Genomic DNA, 15,531 nt, shown 5'->3' with positions numbered 1-15,531 from the left:
ATGAACTAAAGATGATGGGGGTAAGCTTGTTTTTATTTCAGCAACAGTTAATGCTGTTATACAGTTTTCCTTTATTCTCACCACCACTACCCGTCACAGCTGATAAATATGTGAAAAGTAATACAGAAAGAGTAACTATTATCCTAAATTTCCAGAAACTGAATTCTGTTCTCCCTCTTGTTGAGGGAAAAGCTATCTTTTTTTGTTTTATTGTGATTAAGGAAGAAACACAAACTGCACGTCCTACAAAGTTACATCCATTCAATCAAGACGTTACATTTTATCAAACAAGTGTACATGAAGATTTATTAAACGACTTTGCAGGAAAGCAAGGCAGATATCTTTGCTATTTCATAGTACAACAGTGAATTCATCAAACCTTTGTGTTCAGTACAAAGTAATGCTCAAAAAGATAACTAGTTACAATACATTACATCTTGAGGAAAAGACAGTGAGGTAGTTTCCTAGGCCAGAAGAAAACTTTTGAAGGAAATGCTTCTACCAGATAGAATACCAAACTACTTTTTCTGAACAATTACTGTCTGAATTTTCACCCAGAAATACCCGTATTGCTAACATTATATTCTCCACATCCTGCCATGAATGAGTTCACCAAATTCTTTTTCCATAGAAAAATCAGGTGTGCCAAAATAGACAGGAAATAAGTTCATAAACCTCTTATAATACAAAACAGAGTATAACTGAGACAAAAATGCATCCAAGCATTTCAGAAGAAAAATAATAAAGGTCTGATAATATTTTCTCATTACCCATACTTATACAGTGTTCCTGTTTTGCCTTCTGTAAACTAGGGCCCACTGTTGAAAAGAATGCCTCATAGAAATACAGCAAAGTAAAAGCACACTCTCTTTCATTTCTGGTCTATTGTAAGGTGGATTTTAATGCCATGTAACTGCACAGTCAGTGCACAGTGATTTATTCCCATGTCCATCACGTTAGAATTGTTAATTGCATGCTGGAATTTCAACCCAACCTCACTGTAAATCAACAGCCAAAAATTTCCATCCAATTACATATTTTAATGTAAACTATTCAGCTTCCTCTCAGATGTTCCAAACTTCTTGCTCAGCCTGTGAAATAGCTAGGACCATATCTCTGTGTCTTCTCTTTACTATCAAGTATGTTGGTTCCTGAATAAAATTTTATCAACACTTCAGTCAGATTGTGCATCTTTGCCTTGTTGAGTACTCTGGCAATACAGTTATCTCTTCCACATTGCAGGGGTTAGGGGTGCAGCACCCACCCACCCCGGCAATCTGGAAATCCATGTAACATTTTGGGCCCTCCCTTTGTACAGTGAATAAGTCTGCCTCATCTGCTGGCCTTCAGGTGTTGTTTGCGGCTTCCACAAAAGTAAAACAAAATCCCATTTAACTTCTTATGCCAACCCATGATATATCAAAACTGTGATGGGGAACATCTCAATGTGAAAAGGATAACTATATTTTTTGATGGGAAAAATACATGGCCCAGCACACATATTCAGGGAGGAAGTTCCAAACTCAAGGGACAGCAAGGGAGAATGGATGGAGTTATGCCATAAGTGTTTGCGGGCAAGAAATTTAGATGAGTGGAGGGTCATGGTCAGGATGGCCATCAGGGATGTCATGGCACTTAATTGCTGAGATGACCCAAGAGCACAATAGAAATGTCAGGGCGGAAAGGTGGCAGGCCAAGTTAAAGGTCAGCTGAGGTTGAAAAGTCCCCTGGAGGATATTATGCATGGAGAATTAAGAGTGAGCGGAAACATACTGAATGAGCTTCTGAAAGTCAGTATGAAGCAATCAATAACTGGGACTGGCATGATTAGGCAAAAAGGAAGCCTGCTCTAGCACAATTACCATTACACATGGGAGGAAAAAAGAGGCTTCCTAAGATAGCTGAAGGGAAGGATCCAAGTCTCATGGAGGCCATACATTGAAGAGTGTGATAGAGGAAGAGTTCACGTACTAAGATATTAGGTTGGTGTTGAAACCTGTTAGTTAGGAAGGGAAGCAGGTGCTACAGAAGAAACTAAATAAAATATTTGCTTTGTTTGTTTCCTGTGAGCAGCATCTTAGAAGTGCTGTTACTCAGTATGTGTCTTTCATAGTTCAGAAGGGAGATTAACAGATCAAAGCATAACTTCTGGCAGTACAGTATAAACTTCAGTAACCGGTTTTCAAGAACTTGAAAAGAAACATCTATATGTTTTGTCCTGTTGTTGCATTTCAAGCAATTGCTCTTCTTTTCAGGCGACATATTAAAGCTTGTTTTATATCTTCCTAGTACTGAAGTGTGAACAGAAGAATGAGTTTGTTCTTTAATGGACAAAACAATTGCCAATCATGCTGACTTGTAAGTAAATTCCACTAAGTTTAACGAGTCTTTCAGCCCCATCCAAGAGCCAGGTGGCATAAGTCTGGATTTGTAGGCATGAAGCCACAAATGGCCAGAAGGGAACCCACTAAAGTCAGCTCATCCTTGCCACACCCCTGGCCTGCTCCTGCTATGCCAGTGGCAGGAACAATGGGATGCTGGTGCCAAGCCTGGTGCCGTGTCCCAATGCCAGGGGGCCGGTGGCCACGGAACACCAGCAAAATTGCTCTTCCGCTGGGGTAAGTGTCACAAGGAGGGTGAATCCACCGGTGCAGCCACACGCCACTTCCACCAACAGATTCAACCTCCCACCCCTGGATGGGGCTCTTTAACTTTTCAGTTATCCACACACAAACATCCTTCCCCATTTTAAGCAATTAATCAAAAACTAGTTATGATTAGGCAACAGTTCAATGTTCACTTAGCTGAAAGTAAGCCCTGCTGAGTTCTGTGAGACGTAGTTCCAAGTACATATGCCTCAGATTGAAGTGCATATCCCACTGCAACCAAAGCCCAGTTCTATACACATTTACTCAAAAGCTAGTACCAATGAGTTAAATAAGACATAATTCTCCAACTGCTGTTTTAGGCACATCTACATTTAACTGGATTGAGGCTAAATAACAAATACCTACTTGAGCTTTGCTCCTGGCTTCAGTTATTTCAGAGTATAGGCTTCATGCATACTTGTTGGGGGGAAAGTGTTTAAACAAAAACTGAAGAATTCAAATTCAAAAGAATTCACCCAGTCACAACCAAGACCTGGATACGCATTCAAAGTAATAGAAGTGTGCAGATAAAACAGATTTAAAAGCCCAGTGTAACAGGAGCAAGCAGACCCAGGAGACATAAAATAGTATTCGATGTACATTTTAAAAAATTGTGGTCAAAAGGCCAATGGAATCAAATAAGAGTATTTCCTGCCAGGAATATGAAGTAACAACCCCTTCATAGTACTCTACCTGGTAGGAGTGGTTGTAGTAATCATCATCAGCTACTTTGTCTTTACTGTGCCTTCTTATATGCTCAAAGAAATATCAAACCAGCAGTCACCAACAGCTGTCAATCATTCTTTGAAATGTACATAGTAAACTACCTTAACTATTTTTGAGAAGTTAAAACTACCTCATTCATTCTGTTGCCATCTAGCATCACTGTCTTGGGAAAAGCCAACAAAACTGACTGAGCATGATCAACCGTCCCGACATAAAAATTTTATAGGGGGTGATTCAAAATAGAAAGTTCAGTATATATCAAACCTGACAATTGATCACAGGTCTTGTTTCCTGGTTTGAAAAAGAATTCAGAGTTTCTCTTCATTTATATGTTTCAAGGTAAACATAAAATGAAGTAAGTGTAAAGATTGCACATATGAGCTACGGACCGATTAAAGTAGTAGAATATAATATCTCCTCAGACTTAAGATACTTAACGGAACAGCAAAAGCTGCAAGGATGCGAATATCACAAAGGTATACAAACCTGCGTGCAAATTTAAGACTGTACAGCCAGGGAACACAGGGAGGCAGCTCCCTTGGTAATGGGAATCATTCAGCTGAATCCTAGCTTAAGTACAGCATAGAGTGATGCTGGTGGGACTCAGCACCTCTCAGAATAGTTTTGTGCAGGAAATAAATAAGGTGCCAAAAAGTTCTTCCTGCCACTCATTTCCTAACAATAATAAAAGAAAAGCAGCAGAGGGTGATGGGTAATAACAGGGGCTCTCCATCTCCCTCTCCCCCTTGTCTGTCAAGCTTGACAAGCAATCAGCTAAAAAATACAAGAAAAGCTCAAGATGTCAGCAAAAATTAACTGCAAATAAAGTATATACGGGGTCATGCAAATTCTAATGAAATCACTGTAATATCGCTCAATAAATTTTAATGAAATCACTGTGACATTACTCAACTACTACTGCTTAGCTCTTTTCTCTATTATCTTAAAGGAGCTACAAGAGATATGCAGCAACTTAATTCTCATTCTATTATTTTTCTCCAGCATGTATAGAGATGAAAGTGCATTCCTGAAACACAAGGAGCATACTAATGCCTTATAGCATTTCCTTATTTAAGAATTACATCTTACTCCTATGGGACTGACTACAGCAGCCGTTTTAACAATGAATAGCAATAGTTTATGACAGTAAATGGCTACCATTTCCATCTTAAATATTATGAGGGATTTTACACTGGCACAATCCAAGTAGTCAGCATAGCGTGGAATTCAACTAAGACTCTTGGGTTACATATCCCTATTCTTGAAGAAAATACCTCAACTATATTCCTTTTGATCCAATTTGTGGCATGGATACTGCTTTCTGCACCGTGTTCACACATTCTATAGTAACACATGGTGATGTTCTCTCTGAAATAAAATGCACAAATTTGAAACAACTCAGTGACATCCAATTTCCACCTCCACTAGATGTTATTTGGCATGAGGCAAAGCTTCATGTGCCACAGTTAGAAAACATCTCTGGCTCAAGTCTTGGACCATGGACCCCTTTCCAAGTCTCACATGGCACACTGGTCTGTCCTCAGCAAACAATTAGTTGGGGCAACCTGGATGACATAGATAAGAATTCAGTCATGCAGTTCATCTATTAAAGGGAAGATAAATGGCAGGAGATTTGCAGTTCTCTATTTGTTCACTCTGACAGACTGCTTCCACAATTCAGGTCTGACTCCAAGAAAGAGACATGGTTAAAATCTCAGCAAAACACCAGAGCCCCCACACAGGAATACTTTGACTTCCAACACAGGAGTGAAACAACATCAGATTAGGAACAAAAATAATTCTACTGACCCTGGCAACTACCAACAAATGGGCAAAGGAGACAACAGATCACAGCTATTCCATAGAATTAATCATCCCACCTCAAAGATTCTCAAACTCAACAGTTTTCTCATTTTCCCATCAAGAGATCGCACACCCTGGATGCTTCCAACCATCTACTGAAAACTACACCCACCAAACACATGCCATCACTTTAAGGGTTTACACAGTTTTCTGTTAACCAACAGAACAGAAATTATCTTATTATCAAGTTCCTTTACAGATATGAGATGTATAGGAAGCCCAGGATAGAGTCCTCAAGGGCCACAGATGAGCCCTTCCAATCAGAAAATTTCAGGACTTCCATAGATATGATGAAGGAGTATCTCTAGATGCCCAAAGTTCTAGCAGACAACTTCATCTCAAGTTCAACTTCAGAAAGAGTTCACGGCCATGCCTTTCAGATTGGCTACAGCAGACCATAACAAAGCTATAGAGGCCATCATAAAGCTGATGCCCTCCATAGCTGCAAACTTGCAGCTCAGAGGGATTCACATCCACCCTTATCTTGAGGGCCTAGTGATAAGTACTTCCTTCCAAGAACAGGCACTCAAAGTTATCCAGATGCCTTTCAAATCACAGATTTCGCATCAACTTTCAGAAGGGTTTATTGATACTTGTTCAGGTCATTTCACATCCTGGCAGTGTCAAGTTCAGCCCAGGAAAAAAACTATTTCTTCCCCTAGATAGGGCAGAGAAGATTCTTTAGGCAGTAAAACAAATTTGTTATTCAAAGTCAGCAGACTTCTTGTTCCTACCAAATCTTCAATGTCATATAATTGCAACAGAATACAGATGGTGCAAAACAAAACACTTGCAACTGAACTCTATGAATCTTCCTCAAATCTTAAATTTCCTGCAGAATAGGGATTTCCCAAATGCTAAAAGGAAGTTTTTTTATCATCAAGTGGCAGTGCTGAGAACTCTTCTTTCAGTGGTTATGAACATACCTGTTTCCAGACACCCAGCAGTGAAGAGATTCCTGAAAGTAAAATTGTCTGTTTCCAACAGCTTCCTGAATACTTCATCTCATCCTTCAAGCTTTAACCAAACTACTGTTGAGCCCTTGAGGGAAGTTTCTCTGAAGCTCCTTACCCTGAAGATTTCTGCCCAGTAGCAGTTTCTTCAGTCAGGAGGGTGGTTGAAGCTGAGCATTCTCTATGTATGTCTTTCATAAGGATGGGGTGGTCTTGGACATGAATCCCACCTTCCTGCACAACATCACAGATCACAGGAGATCTGTTTAGCAACTTTATGTCTAAAACTTTAACACTGCAAGATGATTGACCTTTATAGACCCCTTCACATTTAGTTCAGAAAGACCAAGCCTATTAGGAAAGGCTTAATGTGAAGTGGGCAATCAAACCTGGCTCTCCGGATTAGAATCTGTTGGCTTTCGATTAATTAATCAAGCTTTGTTACATCCCAAGCATAGTGTCTTCCCCCCTCCCTTCGATAGAGACTAGTTAACATGAAGACTTCTTGTTGACAGTGAGGAAGACACTCTGGACCCACCCTGGTTGGAGACTCTCTTTCATTCCCCCATGCTCCTTAAAATCTCTCTTCTTGTTCTTTGTTCTCTGTCCTTCATGTTTTCTTCTTGTTCTTTGTTCTCTGTCCTTCATGTTTACCTGAGTGGGTCAGCTATGTAGCTTTTGTTTGTTTGACTCATGTAGTGGGGCTGCTGAGACAGCTACAGAAATCTCTGTAAACTATATAGGCAATTTGTCTTCCTCCTGAAGATGGAAAAAACAACAATTTCCTGCCTCCAGGGGTCCTGGAAAAAGGAACCCAAATAAAGCAGAGTATCTTTCTTCCCGTTGAAAGAGAACAGGGAAGAAATGAAATGAATTCCATAGTGCTTTAGGCTTGAACTAATCTAATCAAATACTATTTCAATAATCCAAACACAGCAAACAAACAGAACAAATAGAATCAACAGAAAGGATACATTTTAGCAAAGTTTATCTGAAAACAACTAGACTTGGACAGGAATCTAAGCAGGTCTACTCAGAATCCTACTCATATCTCTTAATGGGACTCACCCGACCCTCCCCCCATTAAAGTGGTTTTAGGATTGAACTGATAGCAGTGGATAAGACCGGAAAAGATAAAGAGAAAGAAGTATTTGACCCACTCATATATTTTAAATATCAACACACAGCCATTGCTGTGTTTCCCAGGCTTTGTATCAGCTTGCCAGGCTGCTTTAGATAAGGGGAAAACTATAAAAAATGTTTAGTTTGATTTATTTTGCTTGGAGACTATACAAACAGAATTACAATGGGGAAAATTCAGTATTGCATATATGATCTATTTTCAGACATATAAATGACACCTATTACAAATTATCCAGTTGCATCTTTATGGTAACAAATGTTCATGCTATAAAAAGCAAAAGCCACCCATTTAAATTATAGCTGCTATTTCTATATAAACTATGTCACTAACTTTAAATATAAATGGATCCTAGTAACTGGTCCCAATCCACTGCTCCATAGCAGATTCACCAGGAACTAATACAAACCATATAATGAGCACTTTAGATGTAAACCTACATTATTCAAACTCCGTGGTGTTAAATAAACAATTTAACTCACAACACAGCAAAGATCAGAATGTTCTTAATCCCCACCCATCTACATAAAATATTAAGTAAAAATGTATCAGCTGACATAATCTTATATATACAAATTTACATTGTGACATGAAATATTGGGATTAAATAAAGTTTGACAGACACAGATGAACAGAATAGTGGAGGAGCTAAGCAAATATCTTCTTGCTGAAATGGGGAAATGACCAGGATATGCAGTGACTTAACCCTGTTCTCCCTTAAATACTGGCAGGTGTGCCATATTTCACAGCTGCCTGGAAGTAAAAAGAATATATATATATTTATTTTCCAAGACTTGGAAAATTGAGAAGCACCTCTGGGGAATATCATCAGCATTAGGGATGGGTGTTTTGGTATACCCAAGCCAAAAATATAACCCATGATAATGAAAAAACAAGTCTCAAAAAATATCAGAAATACGGTGGTTTAATTGTCAATATCAGAGACAAGTATTTGCTAGTTCTCAGGACTGTTCCCGTTGCCCTCCTGCCCCCGCTGTTGCAGTGTCTCCCAGGGCTTGGTATCAGCTTGCCAGGCCATTTTAGTTAAGATTCTGCTACTTTCAACTGTTTTTGTTGTTTTAAAATAGTTGTCTTTTGCAGGAGTTGATTTGTGGATTCTTGCATTTTACATAGTTTCAGATTTTTCAAGTTAGAGAGTTTCAAATTAATGGGAATTACATTGGTTGGACTCTGCAATAACTTCAATAGTATTGGGTTGATTCTCACACTTTCCATTTTACTCATTTTACATTTTTCCCTCCATAGGAAACAATGGAGGATTGCTGAGGGCACCTTGTTCTAAGGGCCCATATATTTGGACTCTGTGGTCCAATTCACTTGAAATGTGGGGTCATTTAAAGGACAGGCATCAGCAGCTATCCTGCAATTTGGTGCCAGTACCCTTAAAAGCACCCACCCCCCCAGCCACACAGTAAGATTTCCCACGAGAACAATGGAGCTGAGAATACTGGAAACCCAGAAAGAAAAACTGGATCCAAATACAATGCTGTCATTTGGAACCTGGGAATGCCAATATTTTTCAGCTCCAGTATATACAGATTCGAAAAATATCTTTTCAAATTCTTATCGTACACTCCTAATCAGCACATATGTGCAATCAACCAGAAATCAGCTGCACATATATGTTGGGCACAGCAAGAACTATAAAATAAGGACTACATACACAAATAACACCCACAGTGTTCAAGTACAACCACATTACAGAGTTACACAGACAAGACTTCACTATAAATCAAGCTCCACCCAGGTTGTAATCTTATATTGCACTACTGAGTATAGATGGGAACTCTGTGTCATAGTGTGATGTACATGGAGCAGCAGTTGGTCACACCCTACAATGAAGGTTAACTGAACTTCACAACATCCCATCCACCACACTTTTCATTCTATCTGCTTAAAAAAAAACAGTCTGCAGAAAGATATTCCCCCAATTAATAACGAGAAAAGGACAAAATAATAATTTCCCTCCCCCTCATTCTGTATTATTCTTTGATGTGGTTCTTCTCAAGTGATAATGTTCCATTTTCCCATATTAAAAATTTATATGTTGTTTGCACCTGTGAATCCTCCAATCTCAGCTCATATATGATCACAACTTCTGCTGGCAGGAAATAGACCAGAGAGGCCAATGGTCATGTGAGACTGCCCTTAATTTCTGCAAATCTGTCTTTAATATAAGCATAATACTAGAAGATTTTGAAGCTAATCCGTCTAGATTTGCTTTTCTTCAAAATTAAGTATTTTCAATATTATCTTCTGTAACTCTTACTAGTTATTTGTATTTTTATGCACTGCTTCAATTGTTTAATACTGATCACTGAAGTAGACTTCAGAAGATTTTAGCTGCCTGATGAATAAACAATTTATATCTGAAGGTACAAACACAAGCCACAGGTCTATGACAAATGTCAAATGGCCAGATTAATGCTTCATAATTTATTTGAATCAAAACTTGTTACTCTACCTGTAATTTTAAGAATAACCAGTTACCCAAATGCATGACTTGAAGGCAATTATTTTTGGCTACATTTCTGGCTGTGACAATCATCTATCTTGGTACTGTCAGTTGCCATCTCTCTATCTTGTAGTTCCTATTTGCAAATGGCTGTATGAGAACAGTAATTATACTTATATAATTCAGAGTAATGAAGGACTATCTTAACTAGGGCATAGCAAACGTGTTATTTGTGTGTAACCTCATTCCAGAGCCTCTCTTGATGCCATACAGATGTAATTTTAACAAGTAATTAATGTTAGTACAGAGCATTGGCCACTCATATAATATTAAAGAGAACTGTTGTGACATATGATGACTTGGGGCTTACCCACATTCTACGCTTTGGTTTGTGCTTAAATGCTACACATCATATACCACTATGAGGCATCTAAGCTCCAAGCTCTATTATTCACACATTCCAAAAGACAGAAGCCCAAAGAACAGTTATGACTACAAAAACAAACTCAAAAGGCTTTTAAACCAAGAACTTCACAAATACATGGTTCCTATATTCATAAGATTTGTCTAAAACTAATTATCACCACTACCAATGTGACCAAGCTCTGATTTATATGTGTGGATTAAATAGGACCATAACTACATCTTACAGTTTAGAGCTCCAAACTGTACATGGTAGTTAAATTCAGCAGCCAGAAAAAGAATATGTAGAATGAACTTTTGGATGCCAAAATACCATTTTGTTTCTGACAAGTCACCAATAGAAGAGTCCATATACAAATCAAGCATTACACCTTGAAACAGAAAATAAAATCAGCACAAGATGCTTTACTCTTCACAAAACCAACTTCTGTACAGCTCATATGGGCAACCCTCACATGCAACCAACAGCTATGTACTGTGCAAACTGCTGCTCACTGTAATTCTGATAATCCAATTCACACATTACCTGACAGTGTGCGTCTGCGGATGACCATGACTACTTAAATGAGTCTTTTGGGTTTCCTCATACTTCATTTAATCTGGCTCTCTGAGTAGTTTAGGTCAGGAAGAGGTATCAAGACCACCAAGATGCAACCTCATATTTATTTAAGTTGGGAGTAAATGCTAATGGATGCAGAGGTGTAGCCATGAAGGGCTATTATTGGGAGGGAGGGAGGGAGGGAGAAACAAGAGTTGTGTGGCACTATAAAAAGATTTTATTTCAGCATAAACATTCATGGAGTACAGTCCACTTCACTGGCATCAAATCCATGGAAGTTTATGCTGAATAAATCTTGTTAGTTTACTGTATATTTGTTTTGTATTTAATTTACTTTGAATGAGCTGTGCATGGGAAGGGATTGGGTTGCCAGTCAGTGAAAGGGTCATTTATATAGGCCAAAAGCACCACAGAAATTTAGTGACTTATTGTGGTGTGACTAAGTGACCAACTACTTCACTGGTGCAGTGGCAAAAAGAGTCTGAGTTATAGGGAGTCCTTGAATGGTTCAAACCTCATCCAACCACAAAAATTGTAAACTCTTCAAATAGCTTTAGGCAAGCTGTGCTCTCAGCCTCAGGACACCTTTGCCTCCATCCATTTGCAATATGGATTGAACAAGGCAATACACCTTGCAGGGCTGTTGTAATAATTAGACATGCGAAGTATTATCCAAAGCATCATACTTGTTAGCAGATACATAAAACTGACTTCACGCTATAAATGCAGATAACGCTGTAAACCTCATACTTCAGCTCTCTCAATCCTAATACCGTATGATTACTTTTTTTTCTCTTTCCCTACTCTGTAATCTACTTTGAGTCTCAGTCAGAAAAGCAGGCGATAAATAAGTAAAAGTCACCTCGTCAGTCTGCACTAACCACAGTTCACCATTGCCAACTGCCCAGCTTAACTGCCCAGACATATTTTTACTTGGGAGAAAGTCCCTTTTAACTCTGAATAAGCATCGCTGCGGTTGGGTTGCATGGCTCCCAAGTACTACATTCTTCGCGGGAAGTGAGATACCTGCCGGCCTCTTTCCTTCTCCATCAGCAACTAACGCTCCAAAATGGAAACACTCCCCCAAACACGACCACACGTATGTGGGAGAACTCCGGTTCCTTCGCTGCCGTGCCTCTGGATCGGTCAGGGCAGGCCCCACTGTCTTTCACCAGACTCACACGAGAGCACAGGAGGGTTTAGGGTCGCTATAGCTGCTCCCCCTTTTTGCTGCAGGCAGCTGCTCAAGAGCAACTGCGCTTCCAACCATTCTTTTCCGTCCAAAGCGCCAAAGCCCAGCAGAGGATGCGAGGGTGGCCGAGCAAAGGCAGCCTGCGACAACCAGGCTGCTCAACTTGCCCACTGGTCTGCGGAGCACACCGGGCAGGGCAACTCGCCTTCCTCGGGCGTGCACGACCGGGTCTCTGGCTCGCCCACTCACCCGGCCTCCGGTGGCGGAGTTCTTCCTCCGCAGCGTGAGTCCGCTCCGGAGCAACGCCGGCAGCTCCCTCAGCTTCTGCCGTAGCTGCACTTGCTGCTCCTGGTCTCTGGCGCCGGCGGGGGGGCTGCGGCCGAGGAGCAGCGGGTCGGCCCTCACGCAGGCAGGCTGCATCCTGGAGAAGCCCCTGGGCCACCTACATGCCGGAGGAGCCCTTCCTCGTGCGCCCCTTCCTGCTCCGGCCGAGGGATGGCGGGCGAGCGAGCGGGCGCGCGCGCAACCGGAGCCACGCGCACACACACACACCTTTGGCTTGTTACGCAAAGCGCGCCTGCCAGGCGAACGCCTCCGCAGCTGTCATAGCAGCCGCCGCGTGTCCCGCCTCCCCGGAGGGAAGGAAGGAGCCGTGTGCTTTCCTCAAACTGCGCGGGAAAGAGGCCAGGCCCAGGCAAGAGGGCGAGCACCCCACAGGTGCGCCAACCGCTTCAGGAGGCTTCCTCCCGCTCTCTCCCTCTGCCTTCTCTCGTTGCTCCTCCCCTAAGAACGACGAGGAGAAAGTGCAGGTAATGGACGGACAGGAGGGGAGTGGAGGAGGGCTGTGCGTTGCACAGTCGTCTTATCTCGTCCGCCTTTCTTCTCCGCCCCAGACACTTGTGCGAGTGAGGGCCTCTGCAACGCCCTATTGTGCCCCGTATCTTGCGTCAGATTTATATGTTCGTCTTATTTTGCCTGGCTGTCAACAGTTGGGAGTGGTCCTCTAAGCCATTGTTAAGGGAACGCGCTATTCTTTCTAATGACTGGCCCCTCTTGGGAATGTCTTCCGCCAGCCCCTTCAGTTTCTAACGTAAAAGCATCGACCTGATGGGCGCACACTCCAGCGCATCTGATGGGGTGAGCTCTGGTTGTTCAAAGCTGGTGCTGGAGAAAACGTTGCTCATCTTTAAAAGACCACCGGCTTCCTATTTTGTTAGGCTGCATAGTACATGGTTTTAATTTATCTTCACTGGGGAAAAAAAGAAGGAAGCTGCATGGATGGGATTGTTAGGAGCAAGCCTGTGGAAACCTCCTCAGAAGTAGGTTCCATTTTATGCAGTAGTATCCTTAGAATTTCAGCCTGTGGCCAGTGTCTGATCAGAATTGTGTTCTGCAATTGAAAGCACCGCATGACTTACCTTCCAACTTGGAAATGGCAAAATGCATGAAGGTGCTTTTGGTTGTAGTTCTTAATTTATAGGATTTATAGATTATTCCCTTCAGATGCACTTATTTGCTTTTTAATTCTATTTTACCCTAGCCTTTATTGACAAGTTGGGAATTAACCTGTACAGCTCACTTTGGCTGATTATTACATAACTAGGCTTTTCATTTTGAGTGCATAAGCTTATGTTGGATGGGATGTGGCTTCACAGATGATACTCCACAAGAAGCCAAATGAACAGTACAGACCACATTTCTGGAAATTTAAACTGGCATCTTGCAGAGAATGTATTTTTATGTTGCCATGAATGTGTGCTGCAATAATCTTTATTGTTAAGAAAAGCATCTACTTTGTGCTCACATTTTCAAAATTCACTAGGTATTAGGAATGGGAGTCATGTGTTGTTATCTCATCCAGATAATTGGCATATGAGCTTTAGATGGTGGTGGTGGAAAGTACCGTCAATTCACAACTGACTTGTGGCAACTCCATATGGTTTTCAAGGCAAGCAACATACAAAGGTAGTTTGCTATTGCCTGCCTTTGTATCATTACCCTGGTGTTTCTTAGAGATCTCCCATGCAAATACTAGCTAGGATTGATCCCACATAGCTTCTGAGATCTGACAGGGCAAGCTTGTTAGAATACTGAAGGTTTCAGTGTTATATATTATGGCCTAAGCCTCTGAGTCAGCAAGGCAAAGTGGTATACTCCCCCAGGTGGTGATTGGCTCAGAGCCTAGAAGTTCAATAAAGAGCAGAGGCGAGACAATTGGGTGTGGGTTATTGAGAGACGCTTGCTGTGTACCATGTGTATGTTACTGTTGGAAGTAGGAGATAAATGTTTTCTTGTTTTTGAAACACTACCAGCTGTGTCCATGTGGTTATTTGCTGCCGGAAGTAGGAGCCTGGCACTCAGAACGGCCTCCTAGTACAAACTGGGCGTTCCCCCCTTACTATCCATGTGTATTTGCTGACAAAGCTTTAGATATTGGGTACTAATTCCATCTATGTCAGGGGTCTGCAACCTGTGGCTCCAGAGCCGCATGCGGCCCTTTCATCCTTGTACTGTGGCTCTGTGTGGCTTGGGACCTGAGCAACCTGAGAACCACACTTTGCCATAATAAACAAGCGGACAATTACCCAGGAAGGAAGGAAGGAAGGAAGGAAGGAAGGAAGGAAGGAAGGAAGGAAGGAAGGAAGGAAGGAAGGAAGGAAGGAAGGAAGGAAGGAAGGAAGGAAGGAAGGAAGGAAGGAAGGAAGGCGCGCTCGCTGTATCCCAAGTGCAACTTGCCGTCGTTGGCATCACCGCTTCTATCTATCCTGCTTCTCGCCCAAGCGGGTGGGCGGGATAGACAGCGGCGGTGATGCCAATGACAGCAAGTTGCACTTGGGATGCAGCGAGCGCGCCTCCTTTCCCGGCCCTCCCTCCCTCCCTCCCTCCCTCCCTCCCTCCCTTCCTTCCTTCCTTCCTTCCTTCCTTCCTTCCTTCCTTCCTTCCTTCCTCCGGCGTCCTTTCCCCTCCTTCTCAGGCACCAGATCATTCTCAGGTTACAAAATCAATAAAAGAAAAACAAAGATTATCTTAAATTCTTTAACATAATAAGAAGTAATGGAGATTGGTGAAGTTACAAACTGTGATGTCCAAAAGTGTGAAATTCCTAGGTATAAACCTGAACGGACGTAACAAAACTCTACTTAAAAATAATTATCCAGCTATCTGGGGAAAAATAAAAGAAGATTTGCTCAATCAGACCAAGTTAAAATTATCTTGGCCTGGAAGAACAGTAGCAATCAAAATGAACATTTTGCCGAAGTTAAATTTTTAAATTTCAAATGCTACCAATTTACATACAGGACAAAACTTTGAAAAATTGGCAAACTCAAATAAACTGAGATTATTTTAAAAAAACCAGAATCAGATTCAAAGTCTTATAAAATGAAAAGAGGAGGTCTTATTGTGCCTAATATTAAGATATATTACCAGGAGGCAGGCTTAGTTTGGATTACAGAATGGGTTAAAATCTGAGACTAAAATAATAAAATTGCAACCCAACAGAGGCAGGGAATCCCCTTCTGGAAGCAGCACTGGCTAAGTTATACCAGCA

The 15,531-nt window shown here is 41.4% G+C and overlaps 1 protein-coding gene across 1 annotated transcript in view; it reads right to left on the bottom strand.

The window, feature by feature from the left end:
* RAPGEF5 (Rap guanine nucleotide exchange factor 5) overlaps nt 1-12,583 on the bottom strand; it is a 122,359-nt gene extending 109,776 nt beyond the window's left edge. The window contains exon 1 of the mRNA XM_048510892.1: nt 12,231-12,583. Coding sequence (XP_048366849.1) covers nt 12,231-12,401 — 171 coding nt within the window. The 5' untranslated portion in view covers nt 12,402-12,583. The remainder of the gene's footprint in view (nt 1-12,230) is intronic.
* Between the last annotated feature and the right edge of the window lie 2,948 nt (nt 12,584-15,531).

The sequence above is a fragment of the Sphaerodactylus townsendi genome, linkage group LG11 (assembly GCF_021028975.2).
Source record: "Sphaerodactylus townsendi isolate TG3544 linkage group LG11, MPM_Stown_v2.3, whole genome shotgun sequence".
Taxonomy (NCBI): domain Eukaryota; kingdom Metazoa; phylum Chordata; class Lepidosauria; order Squamata; family Sphaerodactylidae; genus Sphaerodactylus; species Sphaerodactylus townsendi.
This window is presented reverse-complemented; position numbering and strand designations above follow the sequence as displayed.